Below are 25,682 nucleotides of genomic sequence, written 5' to 3' on the forward strand. Positions count from 1 at the left end.
CCGGGTTCTCAAATGTTTCATACAGTACTGCCTGCCCTGGGAGAGTCCGCCTGGCGAGTCCCAACCCTCGCTGGGCCTCAGTTTCCCCATCCTCCCAAGGAGAGGCTTAGAGCCGACTGTCCTGGAAGCCCCTCTTGCTGCTGGCACAGGGGCATTTCTGACTCAGGTCAAGAGCCAAGAGTAGACCCCCGCCTCAGCTGGGCTGTCCCCACAGGTACCCATGACCACATGCCCACACCTGCATTCACTGTAAGACACACTTGTGCAAACACTCCGGTCTCCCCACGTGCACACACCCGCACCCACGTGCATACTCAGATCACGCTGAGCTGGGAAACGGGGACCATGCCCCCTCAGGCAGGCGATTATAGATTTAATTAAAAGTGACACAGTAAATAAAAAACATATAAAATGTAATTTGTGTGGGTAGCGAGGGGTGACTGGGGAGGGCAGTATGGCTCCTGTTTTAATTAGTGTGCCTGCCTGTGATAGTGCTCCTCGACTGGCTCGGGCAGGTGGCCTGAGGGAGGCCGTGGCAGGGACGGCGGCGGGGGGGGGGGGCAGCACCTATCCTCACCCCCTACTGAGGCTGCCTAGAAGGCCTGGCTGACCCGAAGGGTGGAGGGGGGCCTTCCTGAGGCCCCTGCAGGATTCCCTGCATTCTGGAGACTACCCAGAAACTCTGGGGCCTGTGTCCCAAGACCCTCCACCCAGGGGGCCCCTTGGAGTCTGAGGTTGCCTTGTACATGCTCACAGAATTATGCCCAAACCACCAGACCCCAGGGCCCTGAAGCCCACTGCTAGAGCTCTCTCTGTAGTGCTTGACTCTTGGTCTCCTCCCCCTACACCTCCCAAGATCTTCAGGAAGTTCCTCCTCACGTCTGACTCAAATCCTTCCAGCTGTAGTGACTTGGTTTCCCCACTGTGCTAAGCTGCCCTGTCCCTGGACAAGGAGGGAGATGTTCCGGGGCTGGCGTCCGTGAGTGAGGGACTGCTCCCTGTTCCCCCAGCCCCTGTGTTCATCTGATGTGGTAGCTCCTCAACCATTCCTACACGGGGCCTGGGAATGGGGGATGGCGGGGAGGAGCTACTCTGGGGGCACGTGGGGCACATGTGTACACAGGGGCAGGAGACTGTGCATTCACAGCAGTGAGAGTCTGAGTGTTAGCGTGAGGCCATGCCTGAGAATGACTTGACGCCTGCGTGTGGACGTGGGTAGCAGGGGCTGAAGGCAGACGGCACTGGCTGAGCACCCAGGACCTGGCAGTGCCCAGGCCGTGGGCTCTGCACACTCACAGCCTTTGTAGATGTCCGTGGGGATCTGCACGGCCGTGTACGAATAGTTGACTTTGTTCTTGAAGTTTGAGTCCTCAACGAAGTCCAGCCTGAGGGTGCTGACCTTGGACCCCCTCTCCACATCCTCACTCTCAGGGTCATCCTGCAGAAAGGGATCCCCCCCACCGTGGTCATGTCAGGTCTAGAAAATGGTGGAGTGGGGTCAGACAGCTCTGCAGGCAGGAGAGGGCCAGGGTCTAGGTGATAGGGGCATCTCAGAATCAGAGACAGGGAGAGATGGAGAGACACAGGGACAGATGGTCAGGGGGTATGGACCCCTCCCCCAGGAGGCCCGTGACTCCCACCTGCCCCTGGGCCACCCCACCCACCATCCCTACATTTGATAAACCCAAATTCCAAAACCCAAACCAAACTTCCCCACATTCTTGAAAACCAATTATCAATGAAGAAAACGAGTCCCAGTGAGAAAGAGCAGGCTGCACACCTCTGCTTTCAAGGTCAGGCTTGTGTGATCCTAGGGAGACCTAGGCAGCCCTTCCCAGGAGCCTTGGGCCCCCCACACTGGGGGGCCCTCCGATCCCCTGCATGGAGTTCCTTTGGCACCAGGGAGAGGGTCCTTACCCCCTCTGGGGGAGGGTCACCACCCCCTCAGCAGGTGGCTGTAGGGGCTGAGTTTAGGGGGGCAGCTGGGCTGGGGTGGGGGCTAGCATTGAGACCCGGTAACTTCCAGAGGGAGGGTCCTCAGCGCTTGCTAGCAGTGGGACTGCAAAGGCCCCTGTTGGCTTTCTAAAATGAGCTGCAGCCGTCTGACAGGTGCCAATTACAGCATCTCTCGGCCGAGCAGGCTGGGCATGCGCCATGCACCCCCGCCCACCACCACAGGCTGGCAGGAACGGGTCTGCCGCTGCAGCGCTGATGCCGCAGCCAAGCGGCGGCGGGGGGGGGCGGTGGGAGGGTGGGGGGTAGGCAGGCACGGGTGCAGGTGTGCAAGGGGGAGGGGAAGATGGTGGTAGAGAGTGAAGAGGAAGGCAGGGAAGAGCCAGACGGGGAGGAAAGGAGGGATGGAGACCAAGGCAGGGCAGGGGCAGATCTGGGGGCCTTGTGCCCCTGGAGGAAGGGGTGTAAGCAGCTGGGCCATCCGCATGCCCCCTCACTGCCTCTCAACCCGTGTGATCACCGTCAACACCAGGCTCAGCTCATTTCCACCCCCTTGTGGCTCTGCAGACCCCACTGCTCATTGGGTCCTGGGCACACCCTCTGTGTTTCTGCCTCCTGCTGCATCTTGTCTGGGGAAAGGGTGATCGTGCCTCCCTATCCAGCCAGATGAGCTCTGCCCACCCCAGGAGTGCTCCGGGTCTGTCCTCCGACCTGGGGAATGAATTACTGCCTGGATGGGGCTGCAGCAGGCGGGCCTGCGTGGGGGTCGGCACGGCCCTGAGAAGGTCTGCCGCAAGGACCCTTGGCGTCTCTTCAAGGGTGGATTCTGTACAGCAAAATCCAAGCCATCTGCTGCCCTCCCCTCGCCCCCTCGCCCCCTGACCATGTGTGCGACTCTCTGCCCACCTCGGCACACCCTAGGAGGACCCTCAGAAGCTCCTGGATGCTGGGTAAAGCCGGGGCAGGCAGCTACCCAGCCTGCCGCCTCTGAGGCGTGAGCCACTCACGTTCTGCTTGCAGGAGGGGGAGGTGCGGGAGAAGAAAGCCCCCGAAATGTCAGCGGCAGATGAAGGGCGCTGGAAAATTTAATCTCCCAACTTTCCCAACTAATGTGACATTTGGATTCTGTTCTGATAAGCTATCAGCTGGCGAACTTTTTCCTTCCTTCTCCTTCCCCCACCCCCACCTTCTGGCTGGTAATTTAAAAGTAAATGGTCTAGAAAGATCTCTAACTGTACCTCTGGCAAAGATTAAAAAAACAAAACAACACAACAAGCAGGGGAGTCGACAAATGTGTTCATGTCGATGTTTATAGAGGGCCGGGCTTTTGGCCTGCCCTTAGCCCAGCCCCACCCAGGGTGCCTCTCCCTCCTGGGGCTTGTCCCTACCCCCTTGAGGGGCGGGGGTGTGTGTGCAGGGAATCAGTGATTTAGAGCCAGGGGCGGGGGTCCTGGGCACAGGGAGTTCAGGGGATCCTGGCAGGGGCCCGGGCACCAGAACAGCCAAGGAGTCTCTTGGCACCACCCCCATGCCCAGGGGCTTTGTACGGTGGGCAACTGCAGTCTCCTGGTTTATATTTAATGCACTGATTGCTAAAATTACAGCCTGCTGCTGAGGGGGGTAAGGAATTAGATTCAGGGTCTAATTAAAGGTTCGCTCTTCATTTGAATTTCAGATTCCAGCTTTAATTTTAGCAACTTCTCTGGGAGCCACGGAGGCTCAGCCAAGGGGGAAGCACACCTGCTTTAGCCCACCCACCCCTACTTCTCCGGCCCCCTGCCCGCCTGCTCTCCTCAAGGCTCACCCAGGCTGGCCTGGCACCACCGACCCTCTGCAGGGTTCCCTTGCTGCCTGCCCACCTCCAGGGGCATTGTCTACCTCCCACTCGCCCCAGGAAATGCCCCCGGCCAATAAGCCCAGGAGAGGAACCCTGGATTTGGGGTCTCCCGCCCCAGCCAGAGCAGGTGGGACCCCAGGGACTGAGCTGTTTATGACACCTCTGTTTACAGAGGAGATAGTCAAGTTCAACTACATTTGCCTCCAAGGCAGGCAGATGGACTTGGGCCTTGGCAGGTTCACCAAACACTGTGTACCCTGTGTGCCCTGCCCTCTCGGACACTCTTGGCTCCTCTGTAGGTCCCTTGCTACCAAAATGGTCATACGGCTTTCACGTGAGGCCTCCGGAGACGGGGCGCCCAAGCACACATGAGCCAGTCAGGGGCGCTGAGACAGGAGCAGCGTGGGTCTGGGCCGTCCAGTGAGCCCCTGCGCCATCACTGCCCAGCCAGTGACCCCAGCAGAGCCCGAGCCCTGTCCTTCGACTGGGGAACAGGCACAGGGCTGGGCTGCCTCTGCAGCTGGGGCAAGCCTGACCGAGCTGGCGGGAGCCCCGACGGTGGGGCCAGCTGTGGGGGGCTCAACACATGGAAGGTACCTGCACCACCTGAGCCACACCACAGCCACATCCCGGCCCTGCCTTGCCCACCTCCAGGAAGCCCTTCCCACTGCTCCCTCTCTTCTCTGCTCCCACAGTGCTCAGCCTCCTCCATGCTGGCACCTGGATTGACCCACGGGAAGAGATCCAAGTGCCTCACTACCTACCTGGGGTCAGGCGCGGGGCCTGTGCCACCGCTACTTTGCAGGGTGACCTCAGGATGTGGGAGAGCGCTGAGACCTCACACTCATTTTACAGCTGAGGCTACTAGCCAAGGGACGGTGTGGGGCTCTGGCAGTTCTCCTCCCCCCAACAGGGGTAGGGCACTCACCAGCTCAGCGTCGGCCTTGGCATCATAGTACAGGATATCTTCCTCCTGGTGGGAGAGAGAGGCCTTGACCCTCACAGCTCCTCACAAGGCTGCTTGAGGTGCAGCCAGGGTCCCCGCCCTGAGGCCCCTGCCCGGATCCAGAGCAGCCTTGGGGAGGGCTGGCTGAATTAGGCCGGGCATGCCCACCCCCGCCCCAGACAGACACCCCCTCAGGGGCCCTCACAGGCTCCAGGGGCATGTGGTGCCCCAGGTTGGGTGGGGCCTCCCTGGGGCTCCCTGACTCCAGGACCGCTGAGAGGCGGGGTCAGAGCCAGCCTGTGTGCAGAGACTCTGGCTGAGGCAGTACCGGGGGAGTGAAGAAGATGGGAAAATAGAGCCGAGTCTGGGCCAGAGTGAAATAATGACTCGACACCGCATCTTCCAATTTCTTCTATTAAAAAGCCTGCTCATTACGGGCATGTACTTATTAATTATCTGTGATTTGTTGTGAAATGCAAGGGGGTTTACACAACAGGAGCGGGAGAAAACAAAGCCTGGCCCCCGCGCCTGCCTCCCCGGCCTGCCGAGCCTGCTGGTGTGCGCCCCGCCCGTCCCGGCCTCGCCCGCCTGCGCGAAGCCTGGGTTCTTGGCCATCTGCGCGTCATAATCACTGGCCACCCCGGGGACCCGTAACACAAACGGGCTAATTTCATGTTTAATGATCTTTAATCAGAACTGAGCATGGCTGACAGAGGCCGCCAGAAGGTGAATCTGGTGCCATCAAGTGCCGCTGGCTCTGGGGGGGCCACCCCACTCCTGCCCCTATGGGCTCTAGGGTCAGGACACAGGAGAAGGCCGCTGTCTGTGGCACCCTCCTCTACTGCTCCTTGGTGCTGTCTTCTACCGCAAACACCTGGTGCGTGGCCCTGGCAGCCTGTTTCTTTGTGGTCGAAAATGGGGGTGTTGACCAAGTGTGCTCCCAGCAAGCACAGAGCCAGCACTTACTCTCTGGGGGGCAGAGGTCACCTTGGCCACCCCTTTGGCTGTGTGACCTCAGGGCCTCACTGCTCCCTCTCAGCTCCGGCTCCTCAGGCTTCAGGGAGGGGGCTTGGCCTTGGGGACTGCCCGGGTGCTGGGCCTGAGGCCATAGTTCGAGGTGGTCAGTATGGGGGCTTGTTGTGGGGACAGTTGTGAGTTGTCTCCCACCAGAGGTCTGGGGGGTAGAGGCCATGGCTGGACCCGTAAACACAGTCCGAGCATTTCTGCAACATCGACTCCATGCCTGGCACCAGGCTTGGGCAAGACCACAGCAGCTGGATGGATGGAAGACCGGAAGCGACTTTGATTGCTTCGGTCACCAGAGGCATCTGCTACGTCCAGCGCTTCACACGTGCTGGGTTACGGGGCGCCTCCGGGAGCCCTGCGACCCTCCCCCTCAGACAGATGAGGACACGGCAGGGGTAGGAGGCTTCGCACCCATGCTCCAACCCGCCTTCCCGTTGCATCTCCAACCTTTGCCGCACCACCCACCCGGCAGCAGGGCTGGAGCCCAGGTGGGCGCAGGGTGGGGACCGGGGGCTGGGGCCCAGGCTCCAGGGTGCTCAGCCTTCCCTTGCGCCCAGCTCCGACCAAAGCACATAATGAAAGCTGACATTACATCAAACACAATAAGGAGTTTCGGTTGATGAAGATCATTCCTGAACACACAAACCCATTAAACCGAGGGGAAAAAATATCAATTCAACACAGTCGCTGGCAAAAAGAAAATGTGATTTGTTATCTAAAAGGGGGTTATCAACACGGCTCTGATGCTCTTTCCCTCCATAATGAAAACAGGCGGGCATGGTGGGAGGACTGCAGATTAGAACATGAGGCTTCACTCGCCAACTTTTTAGGCAAACCTCCCGCAAGGACAGGAAAGGGCATGGGTGGGGGTCGGTAACTCTGGGGCCCCCAGGAGACACGCGCTCCTCTCATAGGGCCGGGCTGGGTGGGTCCTGCCTGCATTCGGGCCACCCCTGGGCAGCTGCCCCAATGGCTCCCTTTGTCTTTTTGTCCTGCTGGTTCATGGTCTCAGCAGAGGATCAGGTGCTGGCGGTATCACTGACACAGGGGAGATGTGTCATAGAAGAGGATTCCAGGGCCCTGCGGACAATGGGTGAGGCTCAGGAATCTGTATGCAGTCCTTGTCTCTACCTCTTCTACCTTGAAAGGGCCAGGCCATGCCCCTTCCTTGGTAGAGAGAGGATTAGCATGGGATGGTGGTGGGCAAGGTCACATGTGTGAAAATACATTGTAAACACAGCTGTGGTCTCTATGCTTGATGTGGTGTGGAGCTGGGGGTGTGACAGAATGGGGCCATCAGGGTTAGAGTGGGAGGAGTCCCTGGAAAGGCCTCTGTGTGCGCAGTGCCCCGTGTCCACCATTACTGTCCTGCCTTGGTTAGACCACAAGGAGCGATTCAGGTACCTAGCGATTACACGCAGGGGCCTTGGCAAAGGGTCTTGGCCTCAAATCCTGACCTGAACATGTGTGCTCTGGGATCCCAAATGGTGAGTGAAAACTGAGCCTGAAGCCTCCAAAGTCCCTAGTGGCCCCAGGACTACTCCTGGGGGTCACCCCCATCTCATCAAGGAGGCAAGGGTGCCTGTTAAATCCTGCAGCCTCGGTGAGGCTTTCCTTCAGGGTCTTGATTTCCCACTTGCAAAGGTGGGATGACCATGCCCCCACCGAGGGCGCTACAGAGGCAGGGAGCTGGGCCTCTCCAGGCGCTGGGGGCCAGCCCCACCTGTGGGGGCCCTTATGTTTGCAACTCCAGTCCTGGGAGGGCCTGCAGGGTGGAGGAAACCCTCTGGTTGGGGAGAAATGGGCATTATTAATGTCTGGGGTCCACACCCAACACCCCCTTCTGCTATTTTAGGGGCCATTTTGCTCAAACTTGGCAGGGGGTGGGGGGAATCACCCTTCTGAACTCACATTTCTCCCCCTCGTGGATTTCTGTATGACAGACGACACATGAAGGGTGGGGCTGGGGGGCCTACATGGCCTTTGTATAGACGACACATCACATACCCTCTCCTTAGCTGGAGAGAACGCAAGGGGTGCCGGCAGGTGGGAAACAGGGCGAGGAGGTGAGCATGGGGTAAGCATGGGGAATAGCAGTTGGTGCCTATGTCTGGTACTGTGGGGTACAGTGAGGATGCCTGGCCTTCCTGCCCTGGCCCGTGGCCAGCTCAGCTCAGCCAAAAGGACTGTTTTCTGAGAGAGCCGTCTGTCGCCGGCGTGGCAGAGAGGCAGGCAGCAGGCCTGATGGCTGGGGCAGACCTCAGGCCAGGGAGGCCACCTGTCCTGTCCAGCCGGCTCCTCTGGCCTGGTCCAGCCTTCAGTCTTCCTTTTAGGTTCCCAGACAGAGCTACCTCTCCCATCAGACCCCCCAGGGTAGGGCTGTGTCTCCTGCTTCAGACTCCCCAGGGTAGGACTGCTTCCTCCCTTAGACTCCCAGGGCAGCACTTTGTCCCCTACAGGGCCAGGTGTCGGCACTGAGGCCCGGGGGCCGATGGCCTCTTCCGCCTCTTCCACCCATCCCTGGCCCAGCTCCTCCCTGGTGGAGGTTCAGACAGCAGACAATGCTGGCACAGTGTGGTGCTGGGCCAGGCACGGCGTCCAGCAGGTGGGCCACCTTCATCTCCCCTGAGCGTTACGGGCACCAGAGCACCTGCTGCCTGTCTGCAGGGTCATGTGAGGTGCTGCCTCTCACGAGGGCCATGGTTTCCCTGGGGTCCAAGGGCTGTGGCCAGGCTGTGGTTCCCTGCGTCTGCCATAGCCAGTGTGTGGGGTCATGGCCTGAGACTAAGAGGGGAGCAGAGGGCCTTCAGGTCCAGACCTCTCTCTCTCCCCCGTGCCATCTCTGAGCCTGTCGACCTCAGGATCCCCCGAGTGCCTGGGATGTAGCTATACCACTGTCCACTTCTCAGAGGGTCTGCATGTAGACCCACTGTGTGCTGTTGCCATAGGGAGGACCATACCCTACTGATCACACAGTGGATTCCATGTGCCAAGCATCTCCTCTGTGCCCAGAACTGCCGGGTGCCATTCTCCCCATCTCAGAGGTGAGAAGACCAAGGCCCAGCTGCTCTCAGCCAACCTGTCCACAGGGCGCTCGGCTGGGCACATGGACAGGTGGTGGACAACACTGAATCAGGTCCGACTGCTTCTGGCCTAGAGGAGTCCTGAGTGGGGCAGATAGAGGAGTCCACTGGGATACTGGCCTGGGGCAGGCTGCACTGGGAACTGTCAGTGTTGGGGGCTCCCAAGATGGATGCTGGGGGCCGTGGGGGCCAATCCCGGGCTTGGGACTCAGAAAGAGGAGCCCTAGGGAATTAACTGGAGAGGGAGAGGCATTGCCCTTTTGAAGGAGGAGGGCAGGGCATTCCTGGGCCAAGGCCCGGCTTGCGTAAAGGGCCTGAGTTTGACACTGGCGTTTCGGCTCTCCGGAGCGCCACAGGGAGGAACACGCTCCTTATCTGTACCTCCTGAAGGTCATTGGGAAGGACACGGTCTCAAGAGTGGGTGGTGTGCCTGCAAGCGACAGAGACACCGTCCCTTTCCCAGTCTCAAGTCCCCGTACCCCCCTGGCACGCACAGTCCCCACCTGCAGCTGCCGCCAGCCCCCGCCCCCGGCAGCCCAGGCAGGGTGGGCTGGCTAGCCAGCTAATGGGCCCGCCGTTAGCGCTGATGCCTTTCAGCCAGGCAGCAGGGTGACTGCAGGGCTTCTGGGGAAGAGCGGGGCCCTGACCCCGCCGCTGGGAAGGAGGGGGTGATTCTAGCTCCGCCCTGCCCGAGATACGGACAGATGAGCAGCCGGACGGACTGAGCGGGAGGCCCGGTGGTCACTTCCACAGCTGGGGGCATCCCAGGTCGAGTCGAGGGGAGGGGCCCGGCCAGAGCCCGCTCCTGCCTCATCTCAGGACAGGAGCGCACAGGGCCGAAGACGCCCCTACACTGCCACCACCTTGGCATCTCTATGCCCTGACGTGTGCAGTGGCCCTTTCGCACACCAGGCCCGGGCCAGCAGGCAGCATCAAACACCAGAGTCCTTTGCCAGATGGGGAAACTGGAGCCCAGAGAGGGGCAACCCCTTGCAGGGCCCCGCGGGGACTCGGTGTGCAGGGAGCACATTGTCTCCAGCAGCACCCATCTCAGCATCCCCCTGATGCCCCTGAGACCTTGGTGCCCCTTCCTGGCAGGCCCCCGTGGTGCCCACTCTGGCCTGGGGTAAGCTAGTCCTGCCTCAGGGAGTAGCTGAAAATCAGGGGTCAGGAGTCTGGCTGGATGATCCTTGTAAAGTTTGGGTTTTCTGCCGAGCCAGGAAAAAAAAATAGGTTTGAGGCTAAGGCGGCCTCTTTGTCTTCTTGTCCGGGCCTGGACTGGGAGGGAGAGAAAACCAGGCTGAGGGCGGGTCTTTTCATTCCCTTGTTCCCTGTTCCTTCACTCACTGTCCCATGTCTGCTCTGCACACAGTCCTGGGTAGGGAGGGAGGACGCAGATATGTCAGGAACAAAGGAAGGGCCAGAGTAGGGGAGGCGTGCGGGGGGGGGGGGGGTCTTAGATGGCCAGAAGCTGGAGGGGCTGACGGACTGGGCCATGGGGGTGGCCTCACTGGGAAGAGACAGACAAGCCGGGCCGCCGGGAGGAACAGAAGGCATTTGGGCAGAGATCAGGAATGGGCCTGGAGTGAGGTGCTCAGCATGGCTGGCGCAGAGGGGGAGGTGGGTGAGGAATGAGGTGGCCAAGGGGGGGCAGCAACAGCCCGATCAGGGCTGGGCCTTGAAGAGGAGTCGCCCGGGTGGGTGCTGTTTTACTGGTGGGAGCGTGATCTGAGTGGTGGGTGGGAGCACCGCCACCATGCTGTTCCTGATCAAGGAGCTGAGGAGGCACGGGGACCCCGGAATGGGTGGTGGTGTTGGAAAGGGAGGGAGAGAGAAGGGTGAGTCCTGAGCTCCTGGGGAGGCGGGGTCTGTCCAAGGAGTCATCCACTCATTTATGTGTTCACTATAAACAATCACCTGTTACATCCAATCCCACCTGAGCTCCCTGAGGGTAGCATCCAGCACCCACCAGGCAGCAAAGGAAGGATGCCATGGGGTGGGCAAGGCAGGGCAGGACTCAGGATGGCCTGGCGGGATGGAGGCCAGGGATGAGGAGCAGACAAGTTCAGGGGGCCTGGATCATAGGCATGAATCCCCTGGGACCTGACAGCCTGGCTGTGAATCTCTGCCACCAACAGGTGCCTCAGGTAGGTCTAACCACCCTGTGCCTCAGTGTTCTTATCAGTTTAAGTAGGGATAATAATCCACTGGCCCACCAGATGTGCAAGACCCAGAGCTGGAGCGGCAAGGGCCTACCCCACCTTATTAGGCCGCGGGTCCCCGCAGGCAGCCCTTGGCGCCTCTCCCCGTGGTTAGCACAGAGACCCCCAGGAGGCATGGCTCAGACGCCTGGGCAGCTGTGGAGGACACACGAGCCCTGCTAACTGGTCTGGTCCCTGAGGGTTCCATCATCCCTGGCATTGGGGGTTCCCTGAGTCTGGGAGGAAGCCTGTCTCAGTTTACCTTCTGGCTTACTGGGACCCTCTGAGATGCTGGCCTGCTGGAAAGGGTGCAGGTGTGTCCAGCCCCAGCCCAAAGCAAACACAGCTGCCTGCATTTGTGAGGGCCACCTGCGTTTGAGACTGGCAGTCAGTGAGGGTTCCCTTCCTTCCCCCACATTCTGGGCCCTTCTGCCCTCAAGAAGAGACCTACTACCAGCTTCTCACCCCTCTACTCCCTTGGCACCTGGGCTCCTTCTGAGCTCTCTTGGTGGAAGGAGAGTCTTCTGTGGCTGTGACAAGCCTGGTCCCTGATCCCAGCCGGACAGCCTCCTGGAAGACAGGCTGCTGTTCAGGGAAGTCCCAGGAAGGGGACAGAGTCCCCCTCTGGCAGTGACTCTTCTAGGGCAGTGTATTACAGTCTGAAAGGTCCTGGAGTCAAGGGACTTCTTTGCCCTAGGGTCTCTCCAGAGTCTGGGCACATCCTTAACCTCCAAGGCAACACCAACTTTGGGGAGCATCACTTTAGAGTGGCCTGTCTGCCCTTGGGGGACCCCACAGCTCCGCTAGGGTGAAGTGAGAGGTTCATATCTGCACCCTGTGTCCCAGCACCAAGGGGAGCCTCAAATGTTTGCTGAAGGCGGGACTGAGGTTCCAGGCTCTCCTCCAGTGAGTTTGGGCAGCGCCCCCTCCCCCAAATTCACATCTACCCTTGCCGGGGGTGGGCAGGTCGTAGGGGCTGGGGCGGGCACTGCAGTTCTTACCTTGATGTTGTCCTGCCAGCGGTGGGCTTTCTGGAAGCTCTCTGCGGCGTCGGCCAATCTCTGAGGAACAGAGCACGAGGAGGTCAGAGGCTGAGGAAGGCCCATGCCCAGCCCCAGCCCTCTCCATCCTTAGTGTTCCCTGGAGCCAGGCTGGCTCAGGGACTCCCTTGCCCCATGCTGCCAGACCCTCCGGGATTCCTTGGCCCCAGACCTTTCCCAGCTTGCTGTGTGGGCCCTTCCCCCACCCACAGCTGGGTTCACATAGGACCGATGAAGCCTGCACAAAGTGACCTGAGTGGCATCTCCATGGGACTCCCTGTACTTCAGCCCAGCCACAGCTCCTGCCCACAGGATGGCAGGGGCCCCCCCAGGACGTAGTAGGACCCAGGCCCTGGAGTCAAGCCCCGTTGCCCCTCTACCTCGGACAAACCAGTGTCACACCAGTGCCAAGAAGAGGCCCTCCCTAGTCAAGGGTGAACTGCCACAAGGGACAGGCGTGCCTTGCTGATGCGTCTTTGCCACCCGCTGCTCAGGGCTCGGCAGGAGGTGCCCTCAGCACACCTCACACACCCAGGCTCACTACCACTCCCCCCGTCCCAGCTTCCTGAGTCCCTTCCCAGCATGGCTCTCCAAGCCTCTGTCCACACAAGCCTGGCCATCCCTTGGGGCTGGTTCCTGCACTCTCCTCCGTCACGGCCCCTCTGCGTGTGAGCAGGCCTTCTATCCCACACCCTGTTACCGCCATGCCTGGCACCAGACCACGCTGATATGCAGAGATGTGGCGGGCCAGCCCTGCCCTCTCACAGTCTAGAGGAGGAAACAGACACAAAACTGGGTGGAACCACCAGTGCAGGAGGAGCTGAAGTGCTTCGAGGAAGCTTAGTGCTATGGGAACTTGGGGCATCAGGGAGGGCTTCCTAGAGGAGGTGTTGGTACTCTGCCACCCTCAGGGCCTGAACCCCGGCTGCCCAGAGATTCTTATTTTGTGCCTCTGTGGGTCCTGTCCCTCCAGGAACTCTTGGGACTCCTAAAGATGGCCCTCTGGGGCCTCCTGCAGAGCTGAGTGCAGTGAAGTCCTGTTAATCATATTGATGACTGTCACCACGAACTGGTCACTTGCTGCATGCTGAGCCTGCCAACAGGCCAGTGACACATCATGTGTAGCTCTCTCCACTCATGCCTGGCATGTCTTCCTCAGATGAGGAGACCCAGGCATGGAGGCAGTAAGCAGCCTTCCCAAGGTCACAGCGTCGGTCAGGCTGGGGCCCTGAGTCTGGCCCAGCCCATGATCAAGGTCTGAAGGCACCTTCCATGGGCCCACCATGCCTGGTGAGGGACAGGGCAACTCTTGTGGGGGAGGGGCTCTGGTCTTCCACCCCTGCCCCACTCCATCCCACGGGTGGAGCAGTGGGTCCTGCCTTCTGGCCTCCAGCCCTCACTCAGAAGGCCCTGGCCTCTTGGTGTTTAGGACACATACTCCCATCCATCAGTCCAGGCCTGGGGTGGCATGTGAGCCCCAGAAGGGAGGTTCTAACAGAGCCTGGCAGCTGCCCATGATGGGGAAATGGGGGTTGGGACTCGGGAGACTGGTTTTCTTCCCTCCCAGCACGGAACAGGGTGGTGATGGGGTATGGCCTATGTTCTTTGGGGCAGGACGTCACCTCGGGCAGTTAGAGGGGCTGACCAGGACCATCCTCACTCCCCCTGGGCCTAGCTCCCCCTCTTCCTCAGGCCAAGAACAATGAATGCTGGGAAGACTATGAGGCTGGGGGTCTTGGGGACAGGGTAGGAAAGTCTCTCTTGTCCAACCCCCTCACTTCACAATGCTGGGCCCCTCCTGGCCTCCAGTTCCCTCTCCTGCTTCCCCACCTGATCTTTGTAGGTTCTCTTCTCTGCCCACCTGTTATGCAGTGCCTGCTCGGGGCGGCCCACCCCACCCCCCTGACCCAGCTTCGGGGACCACAGGCCTCTCTACTCCCAGACACCTCCCATATCTTGCCTCCAACCCCGGCCCCTGCTGGGGTCCTGGACACCTTCCTGGGGTGACCCTCAGGCCCACTGGAGCGCATCCCATCACCTCCTGGAATGAACCCATCCACGCTAGACCCCTGCCACTTACATCTTACCCCGCTATCACTGAGATCACCTACTGTCCTCCCTCAGGCTCCTGTGTCCTCTCTCGCCCTTTGTCATCTCTTGTCCAAATGCGGATCCAATCTGGCGGCCACCCCCTGCCCCTAAGCCCTTCAGCAGCTCCCTGTGGCTCTGCATATAAAAGGCAAAGCTTTCTTGAGGTCCCGAGGGGTCCACCTGCGCTTCCATCTTGGGGCCTCTTAGCCTAAACTACAAACAACCCTCCCCTGACCCCGACCCCCAGGATGGGTGCGGTCCCTGATTTGCAAGGCTGCAGGGTTCTTTTGCAGAGGACATCGCTATGTGATATGCACACACAACACTTGTTATTGCAGTTAACTGAGCACTCCTGTGCTAGCTGAGCACCTGTGCTGGATGAGAGCACGAGAAAGCCTAGGGGCAGCTCCTGGGGCCGCACCTCGAGGGGTGAGCCTTGGACAATCTCTTCATGCCCCCTTTCCTTCCCTAGTGGCCTGCTACCTTCCCGGGGACCCCAGACCTTTCTCAGAGGGGGCCTGAAGCCCATGTGGGGCTCCACTGAGGCTGCTGCCCTCCACGGGGGATGAGGTGCGGGCAGGGCGTGGGGATAACCAGATCAGGCCTCCTGCCTCAGGAAAGTCCCAGGGCTGATGGGGCTGCAAACACCAAACTGACACCAGCTGAAGTCTCCAGCTGGGCCGCGGCCTCTCCTGCACCCAGCTCCCTGCTGGCCAGGGGGCCCAGCTGCTTCGGCCTCTCAGGGCTCAGCTCCGTCCATGGGATGCACAGGCCCAAGGACCAGGGCTCCCTAGCGGAGCGGCCACAGTGAGGGAGACCCAGGGAGGGGGGGGGCCCGGCCCCCAGCCTCCTTGAAGTCCCACGGGCTCGAAGGCCCGGGTCAGCCCGCTGACTCGTGAATAACGGAGCTGCAATAGCCACAGCAAAAGGATTACGTTTAATCCTCAGTAACGATCAAGCCATTATTATTTGTTCGGTGTTACAGATCAATCAGCCCATCCCCGGGCGCTGGACGTGTGGAAACTGCTAAACACACAGGCCCGGTGGTGCAGGAGGAAGGGTGGAGGCAGCGGAATGGGGGTGGAGGGGGCAAGCTGTGGCTGCTGGAGGTCCCACCGGGTCTGAGGGGGTGAGGGGAGAGGCCCACTGGCATGCCTGAGGGGCCCTGGGCAGCGATCAGAGCCTGGACTCCTGGAGCCTCGGAGCCCGGGCCTGGGTTCAAATCCTGGCTTTCTTGAGTAAGTGGCTTCCCCTCCTGGCCCTCAATGTCTTGTCTGTAAATTGGGAATAGGAACTGTACCCACTCAGAGGGTGAGTAGGTTCTTGGCAGCCCCCTTGCTCTGACCCCCAGGAGCTGCCCAGAGGGACCAGTCCCCTGGGGTGTCTCTTGCTGGCTCCAAGCACGAAAGGCTTTTGCCCACCTCTGGGTCTTCCTCTGTTATCCACCTTCTGCCTGGGATGTGGTCTCTATCACCTCAGTCGGCCCCCTCAGACTGTCTCCTCCCCTGGACGCCTTTTGCCCTTGCCCAGCCCGAGGGCTCCCCTCCCCTGTCTGGCACTCAGAGCCTCGGGCTCCTGTCTCCACAGAGCCCACAGCCCTGCTTAAGGCTGTCTGGGAGATGTGCTCGCAGCCTCACCCTGCCCTAAGTTGAAGGGCATCCTCCTAGCGCATCCCCCCTACTTCTCCTGGCTCCTTATGACGGCCTCCGGGCAGGCAGGATGGGGAAGGAAACCGAGGCCCAGAGTTGAAGACAGAACCACCTCTGCGTGGGCCCGCAGCTCGGTCCCATGTCCAAGATACTGCCTGTCTGGGGGGAGATGTGCTCTATTCTCACCCCTCAGCCACCGGCAGCCTCTGATTCTCCTGCTACCAGGCCCCTGCACATTCTGCTTTTGTGTCTCATCACCTAGACTCCTCAGCGGGTTCGTTCCCTCACCCTTGAGGTGTTAGCCTAGACCTTCTCCTCCTCCTAACCACTCCCTGGACCCCTGCCAAGCCCCCATCTGTCCCCATCACATCTCCTTGCTTTCTTCCTTGGGCTCTGAGTTTGGTGAGGGGGGTATCTGGCAGCTGTTAGCTTTACAATAACCTGGCCCCTTGCGCACAGTAGGTGCACAGTGAACATCCACGAACTTAAGGTCAGAGTATCTCTGAACCTGGGTGGAGACCTGGGCAGGAGTCTGGCTCTGCCAGCCAGCTGTGTGACCCTGGGTGGGTGGCTTACCCTCTCTCAGCTGCTTTTCCTCACCACAGCGTGGAGTAAAGGTTAGGGCGGCCCATGAGGGTAACACTGACCCTGCTGCAGAGCTGCTGGTGTTGGCTGGCCTGGCCCGAGATGTCCCCATCGTGGCCAAGGGATTGGAGGGAACCATGGCGGGACCACTGAGCAGGGCTGCTCACGGCCAAGTCCATCACAATAACAGCAGGCATTTCAGAGGCAATTATCAGAGAGTTTCACTTAACAATCAATTTCCCTCAGCTCCGGAAACTGTTCTTACAGGAAAAGGCAGGAAAGAGGAGGACTGGTGGTGTGCTGGGCCGGGGACGAAGCTCCCCTGCAGAGTAGCCCCTCTGCAGATGCCTTCAAATTTCACTAAGTGAAAAGTCTTTCCCTTGCTGCGGAGCCGGTGCCCTCAGATGAGGGGCCTGGAGCCACGGTGGGTGCCCCTCAGAGGCCAACAGCTGGAGGGTCCAGCCCCTACCGCACGCTGGGCGAGGTGGGGCTTGGGTGTGAGGGGGCTGGAGCCTCAGGCTTCTCCCTTCTCTTTGAGGGCCTACTCCTCCCCCAGGGCTGGGTGCCCCGCTTCTCCTGAGCATCCTCCTCTCACCCCAGGGCTGGCCGAGCCCGAACAGGTCTGGGGAGAGCCTGCCTATCAAACAGGCTTTGTTTCGTGCTGCCCAGAGGGAAAGATCGTATGAGGTGTTTGGTCTTAATTAGTGATAGCTACTCCCTCTTCCAAGAGGATACGATAGGCTTCGGATGAAAGGCCCTGAACCCATGGGGAGCAGGATATTGAGATCTGGGCCACTGAGGGCTGAGCCCGGCAGAAGCTGTGATGGGGGGGGCCCTGAGGTGGAGGCTGGGGGCTGCAAAGTCCTAGCACCAAGCAGATACCCTGAAAACACTGCCCGAGGGTTGCGAGGAAGGTAATGGTGACAGATGACACCAGACCCCACCCCTGGCACCTCCCCTGGGCCAGGGCTTCACTGACTGACTGGTGCAGGTCATCCAACGACAGGAGGAAGACGGGCTCTTCTTCACCCTCCCCATCCCATCCCTAGCAAGCCGCTGGAGAGGTGGAGTCTTCTGTTCCCCCCACCTTTTACAGGTGGGCAGACTGAGGCTCAGAGCATTAGTGCCACCACCCCAGGCCCCTGGTGGGGAAGTGGTAGAGGGGGTATCGACCCAGGTCTTTCAGCAGCGTTGGACAGTGAGCCTCTCAGGAACAGATCAGGTCTGGCCACATGGGTCTGCTGCTTGGGCTCAGATGCCCCCTACTCCCCCAAGAAGCTGTTCCTTTGTCCTTTCCTCAGGAGAGTGGATCAGTAACTGGCTTCCCAGATGCTGCTCTGAGCCCCCTCCCCCAACCCTGGAGTCACTGGGCCCAGCCCTCGGCGGGGGGGTTGAGGACCAGGGTGTCCAGCAGCCCCTGATCAACCCAGCCTTGCCACCACCGCCACCCTGCTTCCCTCGTTGCGTGCGGGCCCCATATTAGCTCTGTATTGTGCACTGATAGATACTAAATACAGATTTCCAATTTCCAGAGCTGTTATGGTCTAATGAGTAAATAATATACATATTTAAAACTGTCTAAAAACATATCTGCATAATTAAAATATCTGCATAATAATGAAGCAAGATGCAGTTTAGCAAGGAGGCAGCTAGAGCTCCGGGGCTGACAATAGGGGTAGGTGAGCAGCTGGGGTTGGGGGTCATGGCCCTGTGGCTCTCTTCCTTCCTGCTACCTTGGCCCGAGTGGGCATTTGTCTGTCCACCACCTGCTCCAAGTGGGTACACCCACGGCCGGGAACCAGGAGAATCCCAACTTGGCCCCATCCTTGTACAACCTGCGGCCTGGGGGGAGGCGCACGTGTAGACGGACGGTACCCGCCGCCTGAGCGATGGCAGCCTCAAGGACTGACTGCCACCATCTGCGTCACTTGATGTGCTCAGGGCTTTACGGGCACAGCCTCGTTCACCACGACCTTCCAAGGGCAGGTCCTGTCCTGACCCCCCAGCTTTCTGGGTTCCGAGGGGTAGAGAGAAACACACCAGCATGGGCGGAGTGGGCTGCCCAGGACCCATGACTTATGCACAGTAGTCGACGGAGATGCCTGTGGCTTTGCCTTCCTGTCAAATGCACCACGGACACCAGGGCCACTGAGGCAGGACTGCACTTGGCCTTGCCCTCCCACCCTCTCTACCCTCCTGCATCTGTCCACACTGGATACACTTGGCTCCCGTCCCATGACACCTCCAACTCACCCTTTCTGTATGAACCAGACTTCTAGCTGAAAGAAAAAACCACCACTGAAACAATGAAAAACAAACAAACACTCAACTCCAGCAACCAAAACTGCAGGGAAAATCACCAACACTCCTCAAAGTGAAGGACGCCTCGGGGCAAAGCCACCACGTGGGGCCCCGCACTGCAACGGGCTCCCTGACTTTTTCCCTCACCAGCGGCCGCACATCCTCTACGAGTTGATTAAAAAAAAAAAAAATAGTAAAACGGATTTTTTTCTTTAAAAAAAAAAAAAGGTCAGAATACAAGTACCAGGAAAAAACTCATTCGAGTTTTGGTTTCCTTCTGGAGGGGCTCCCGCCTCTCCACCCCCAGGCCTGGGCTTGCTTGCTGTCTGTGGGCATCTCGGGCTCGGTCATCAACTCCTGTGCCTCCTCGGTCCCGCCTGCAAGGGCAGCCCGTGTGTTACTGTCCCAGGAAAGACAGGAAGACATGAGCGGTGGCTTGGGCTAAAGATGGAGATGGGGCTGGGGATCCTGGTGTCCTAGAGGCTTGAATTTCAGACCACAGACAGGATTTTCCGGAACATCCTGGGCACCCAGGGAAGGTTGCTGTGTTGTATTTTGCCTGGGAGGACTTGTAAAAAAAACCCACGGGTCTCCTATCACTGATATGTTACCCTCAACTGGACAGTTTGACATCAGGAGTAGGAAGCCATGTAGGAAGAGCAGGAAGGAAAGGAGGTGAAGTGGCACTCGGGGGATGATATCAATCCCACTGGCTTCACTGCTCTAGCTTTCAACGGGAACCTCAGTCAGCACAGAAAGAGCTGGGTGCAGTGTGTCATGGGGCAGGGTCCATAGTGCCCACTGTGAACAGGGCAAGGGGCAAGGAAAGGGGCCTCTGTGGGTGGGCAGAGCACTGGCCAGGGCCAGCCTGAATTTACAGAGCAGTTGTCAGGAACCATGGATGAAGCCCACCCTTGGGAAATTTCAGCTCTGGTGTTGGGCTGCTTCAGGAGGGAATGAGTGTAGATGGCCTTGTGCTGACAGCAGTAGCATAGGCCCGGCTCTTGGGGCCCTGCCCTGCTCAGTCACTGCTGCTGCTCCTGGGTCCCCTGCCAGGCACCTTTGAGAATTTCCCTGATGAGAAATAAGCCAATAAATCCAACACACAGGTCAGAGTTTGGGCTGTAGCCCCAGAGCCCGGCCATATGCAAGCACCTTGCCCGCGAGGAGCGTGAACTGAGGGCCGGGCCATGTGGATTCCAAGGCTGAAGGGGCTCCTTCCAAGGTACGGCCTCGCTCAGCACAATCGCTCAGGGGGCTTGCAGGGGTGAGAACTCACCAACCTAGCTGAAACCTAGTCTCCAGCATGAAACCTGCATATCTGTAAAGGTGAATCAGTCCCTGGTGAGCCAGGTGGAATTTCTCATAAAATTTCCAGTTTTGTCAGGTTTCCTCCCTCTGAATGATGACCCAGTGTAAGTCACTAATGTTTCTTTCATTCCTTTAAAAAACATGCAGATAGCATCAGGTGAGGGTGTCAGGGCCAGGGCTGTTGGCCACTCTCCAGTTAGAGGAGATGGGTGACACACCATTTATCAAAGTGTACCACGGAAATGTCACTGACTCCTTTCCCTCATCAGGCCATGTTCTGGAGACTAGCACGTGTGGGCGTGGGTGTGTGTGTGTGCCTGTGTATGACAATGGCCCTGTCGCAGAGGCTGGGAGGCCTGAGCTCCTAAGGCCTGGTGGCTGGCCCAGTGGTAAGTGTTGCCTTCATCTCTCTGCACCTCTTTCTCACCTGTTTAATGGGGACCAGAACCCCACCTGGGCTCTCCTAGGGCCATGGGGCAGGAACTGAGGGCCCATTTGCACATCCTACTCAACCAACTCTACCCCAAGGCCATCCCTTGGAAGCTGCTCCCCTCCAAAGCCCCCTACTCCTGTGACACCCCTCCCTTCTGACCAGACCTCTCCAGAACTACCCTCAACGCAACTTCAGACTCCTATCCAAGCTGCTTAGCATAAGCTCATCTCCCCAGGCCCCCACACCTTTAGGCCTCCCACACAGGCCCATGTCCCCTCCCCCAGCCCCCACTTCCTTGTTGTCACCCTTTATGGGGACCTGTGTGGCCTAGCCTTGCCAACCTTGTCACTCTCCCCCCATGATGACCCGGAGTTCTGCCTTCCCACCATGTTTGGGTTCCCTACCCTTGTTTGTGCTGCACCCTAAGCCTGGACTGCCCCCCACCCCCTTCACCTGCTCATCTGCCTCCTCCAGGAAGCCTGGTGCTCCTGCCAGCCTGGTTTCCAGAATTCCCTGTGGCACTTCCATCACTACTTTGTCTAACTCCCCCCATATGTGGTCTGTGGAGGGCAGGGACTTGATTCATAGATGTGTGTGGCCCTGGTGCTGGGTGCAGGCTTCCATCTTGGTCAGTAGGATGGGGGAGGGAGATTAGGAGGTGCCCTTAGACACCTGCAGGCTTGGAGGCCATGGGTTTCCCTGGGGGTGGAGATGGCAGAGACCAGGCCAGAAGCAGCACTGATGACAGAACACAGGGATCCCAGAGGGTGCAGAGGTAAAGGCATGGGCAGAATGAGGCTCAGTACAGGCCCCACAGGGCACCCCATGCAGAGGGCGCAAGGGGTTGCCTCCGGGGTCTGAACTGAAGATGTCTGTTTTCTGGGACCCTGGCCTCACTCTGGAACTCATGAAAATGTTGTCCACCAGTCCCACGCAGCTGTTGCCAAGTCAATGATGAAATGGTTTGGAAGCAAAAGTCACCGAGGCCTTGCCAGAGTGAGAGGCTGGGGAGTGGTACACACGGGTCCCTCATCTGGCCAGGTCAGCCAGGAATTGGGTCCTCCTGCTCTGGCCCCAGACCAGTGACTTCTCCGGACATGCTCCAACACACTCCTCCAAGAAGCCTTCTCAGGTGTCCTTATGCCCCACCACGGCTCAGGGACAGGACATGGGAGGGTGGTGGTTCTGGTGGGAAGAGCCCTCTCTCTTTCCTGTCAAGAAATGTTTATTTAGCACCTACTGCGTGCCTGGCCTATGCCAGACTAGACAGATGTGGCTCTGCTCTCATGCAGTGTACCATCTGTAAGTTCTTCTCTATGTCCCACCCATCACACCACTACAATTCAGTCCTGCTGTCCCGAGCACAGTCACAGCTGCCTGGGGTAGCAGCTTCATTGGGAGAATTTGGGGGTGCTAGGAGGCCTCCTGTTATGAAATGTATTTCCACATAAAAGCTGAGCCTGAGGGCCCTCCACCAATTAGAACAGAGGGGCCTGAGCCCCTACCTGTGAGGACAGCAGAGCCCAAGCCCCCACCCAGACGCCATACTCCCTTCCCATGATGTTATTTTTATACTTTTTCCTAAAACACAGCCTGAGCGGGCCCTTCTCGACTCTATTAACATTAGGAATCTAATCAGTAATCAGGCAGCTCATAATTTTCTGATTAGCTCTGATTAGACCCAACCTCAGGGGGAGAGGGAGTGGGACAGTGAGAGGGGAGGTGGGGCCTGTGGGGCACCAGGATCTGCCTGAGGGGGCAGTGGCTGCGCTGGGGTGGAGGGCAGAGGAAAAGGGCCTCTTGCCCCCCTGTCCTCTGTCCCGGCTGGGGGTACAGGGTGGAGTCTTGGGTTGCACTGGATCAGAAAGGTTGCAGGGGTCAGAGAGCAGGGCAGTAGGAAAGGGGCCCCTGGTCCTCTCACAGCCGGGACCCCGGGGCAAGTCGGGCCTGGACTTTCAGAACCACGGACAGAGGCAGGCAGGATTGGCAGGATGGCCCAAAGGGCCGGGTTTGGGCACCTATCTGGGTCCTACCCTGCTTAGGTCCCCTGGGTCACATTCCAGGAATGATCCCGGGAGTTGCCTTGAGCGATGGTGACAGTGACGGGATGGGCCTGCTCAGAGGGCTGCAATGTGTGACCTTCACACGGAGAGCTGGACCTGGCCTCTGTTGCTGGGCACACCATCAGCAGAGCTTGATGATCACCATCTTCGTTGTAAAGACAATGAGGCCGAGGGCTTCTCTGCACAGTGGGGGAGCCAAGGCCTGGAGGGACCACCCAGGTGATGGTGCCGGTTAGGGGCAAGCCTGGACCTATACTGAGGCATCCCAGGCCAGACAAACCTTTCTTCTGCCTGAGGCCTGTTTGTCACCTTTACACCACATGCAATGGATGGAACCATGGTGCTGGTCAAACCAGACCTCCTAGACCTGACACACATGGAACTGGACCTCTGGCCTGTCCCTAGTCCTGGCCGACCATGAAGCCTGACCTCCCCCTTTCCCCCCACCACTGCCGTCCAGTGGCCTTCCCCACAGGCCCAGACTCTTCTGAGTCACATCCTGGAGCCCCAGTCAAGTCAGGGTCAGAGTGGCCCTGCCCTTGCCCCTGGTCTGGATTACCCCTTGTAGGACGCAACCATCCAGGTGACCTCTGATGAAGCGCATGAGCCCCGTTGGAGGAGACGTGCACGGCTAATGCCATGCAAATTGGCACGGAGGCAATCAGCCTGACTCTACAAGCTGCCCCACCGGCCGCAGGCTGGCTCATTGTCTTTTCTGTCAATTTGCATTTCATTACCCAGAAGGCTGTGCTCGCTAGAGGTTAAAAGAAAAAGAGAATCAAGCCCCACTGCATCCTGCCTCCGGCTAGGGCACAACCCACATGCGGGACAGGGCTGCCCACCAAGAGGTACACCCCACGGGGAGCTCGATCACCCCCATCGCCACCACTGTTACCCCTGCCACCACCAGTGTCACGCCCATCACCACCATCACTGCTACCTCCATCATCACTGCTCATCCCCACTTAAACACTGCCAGCCTTGCTCATCACGCCTACCACCATTACCCCATACTGGTCCTCTCATCACCAATCACCACCACCATCACCACCTTCATCTCCACCATCACAGGCACCAACACCATCACTGTCCCCTCCACCATCACCTTCACCACCACCACTTCACCACAGTAACCATCACCCCACCGGGGCACCTCTGCTAGCACCTCACATTGCCTCATGGTCACCACCTGCTCCATCACCTCTGCATCCCTCGGGGAAGTCTGGTGAACAGGCAGAGACCACTGACCCTTTACTCTTCTCTGACCATCATCCTCCAGCATTATGGGAAGGTTAGAGAAGCTGTAAACAAACGATCCAGTGATCAGAGCCCTCATGAATCAACCACCTGGACGCTGGTGCTTGTAACTGGGTGTCTCAGGAAGGAAGCCCACGAGGCCGGGGTGAGGCGGGCAGGGTGAGGATGATGCCACTCTGACAGAGCCCCCGGGGGACTGGGGCTTCATTTACTCCCCTGATCAGCGGCCACTGCATCCTGAGGGGCAGAACCAGGAGCTGCACGTGGGACACGGTGACTGCCACCTTGTCTGAACCTCGGTTGCCTCATCTCTAAAATGGGGCTTCTAATAGTCTCGACCTTATAAGGCTATGTGAGGATGAGGGGAGATAATCAGAGGAGAATACTGAATATCCAGGACCCAGTGGATGGCCACATAAAACCTGTGGGCAAGAAGGGTGCTTAGATCAGGCTGGGAGGGCTTCTGGGAAGAGGGAACAGCAGACCAAACTTGAAACAAGGCCAGATGGATGCGAGAAGGGAGGGGACTCCAAGTGGGAGCCTGAGCAGGGCCAAGCTGTGGAGGTGAGGATGAATGGCTTCTCTGTGAGGACAGGACGGTCAAGGCCAGGGCAGCTGATGCAGGCCTTTGCTCTTCCTGAGGCTCCCTCCATCCACGGGTGTTTGTGCTCACAGTGTGGCTGAGCCTCCTCCACAGGACGCCATGATTTGTATCTTGCTTCACACACATGTTCCCTCTAAGCCCCATGGAGCCCAATCCTTATTCCCATTCCACTGACAAGGGCGTCAAAGCCGAGAGATGAAAAATACGGGCTTCCCAGAAGAGTGGGAACCGGAGCCACATCTTTCCACTTGGGACATCACTCTGCTGGGCGTGGATGCCTGAGACCCAACCTCATCACTGCCCACCAGCTTTGGTGGCGGCAGCCTGAGCACCACCTGGGATACAAAGCTGGGCACCAGCCAGCCCAGAGGCCATGCTGGGGGCCTGGGAAGAGCCGACAGGCAGACAAAGGCCTGGAGGTGGAGGGTGGGGTGGGCACGGCCCGGATGCCAGGTGGAAACGCCCAGGGTAAGAGCTGCTCTGAATACCGGCTGCATCCCGCTGCTGCAATCAGCTTCGACACTTGGTTATTATGAGGAGTAAAGGCGGCCGGCGGGACAGCTGGAGCCTTGGCGACAACATTTAAGGCGTTTGTCAGAGCCATGGGACATGGGCTGCCAGGCGCTAATGGCTTCTGCTTGCTGCTGCCAAGTGAGGGGGGGCGGGCAGGCGGAGGCGGCCTTGCTCCTGCCCGGGGCCCCATGCCCACCACAAGCTACGCGGCTGTTCCACGACAGGTAGGGCCCACCTGGGCCTTACAGAGCCGCAGCACCATCTGGGGAGGCTGGGGCAGGCGGCCGTGCAGCACGTGCCTGCTTATCTGGGACCTTATCTTTCCCACCTCCACTCAGGCTGCTGCCCGGCTCTGCAGCAATGAGGGTCTGGGAGTCTGTTCTCTACCGTGCCATCTCTCAGGAAAGGGACCCTCAATCCCAGCTGGCGAAGGCCACTCAGCCCCTGATCTCCTCCGCCCTCAGGGTTGGACTTCGCGTGGGAGGGAGCCCTGTACTGATGGACCCACGGTGGACTCAGATCTATCCCGACGGGGTGATTTCAGCTCTCCTGGCCCCAGTTTCCTCCTTGTGAAATGGGAAAATGGCACCATCCACCCAGGGAGCCTGCCTCGGTGAGAAAACAGGGGAATGCTTAAGTGCTGGTTACCTGGAACCCAATGGCACTTGGGCTTCTTAGGAAGGGCTAATCTCCCAGTCCCATGTCCCCTGGGAGTGGGGGAGTGTGGCCCCCGGGACTGCCTGAAGAGGCCAGCCCCTGAAGGCAGGGCCGGAGCAAACTGCAGGGGAT

General features: G+C 59.2%; 1 protein-coding gene across 8 annotated transcripts in view; it reads right to left on the reverse strand.

The window, feature by feature from the left end:
• Positions 1–25,682, reverse strand: part of CACNA2D2 (calcium voltage-gated channel auxiliary subunit alpha2delta 2) — a 140,579-nt gene that overhangs the window by 19,291 nt on the left and 95,606 nt on the right. For all 8 annotated transcript variants that reach the window (XM_025885238.2, XM_073901254.1, XM_073901255.1 and 5 more), the window contains exons 4-6: positions 12,048–12,107; positions 4,719–4,763; positions 1,297–1,438 (exon numbers count right to left, since the gene is read on the reverse strand). In XM_025885238.2, coding sequence (XP_025741023.1) covers positions 1,297–1,438; positions 4,719–4,763; positions 12,048–12,107 — 247 coding nt within the window. The remainder of the gene's footprint in view (positions 1–1,296; positions 1,439–4,718; positions 4,764–12,047; positions 12,108–25,682) is intronic.

The sequence above is a fragment of the Callorhinus ursinus genome, unplaced genomic scaffold (assembly GCF_003265705.2).
Source record: "Callorhinus ursinus isolate GAN/ISIS: 27379988/994484 unplaced genomic scaffold, GSC_fseal_2.0 scaffold15, whole genome shotgun sequence".
NCBI lineage: Eukaryota > Metazoa > Chordata > Mammalia > Carnivora > Otariidae > Callorhinus > Callorhinus ursinus.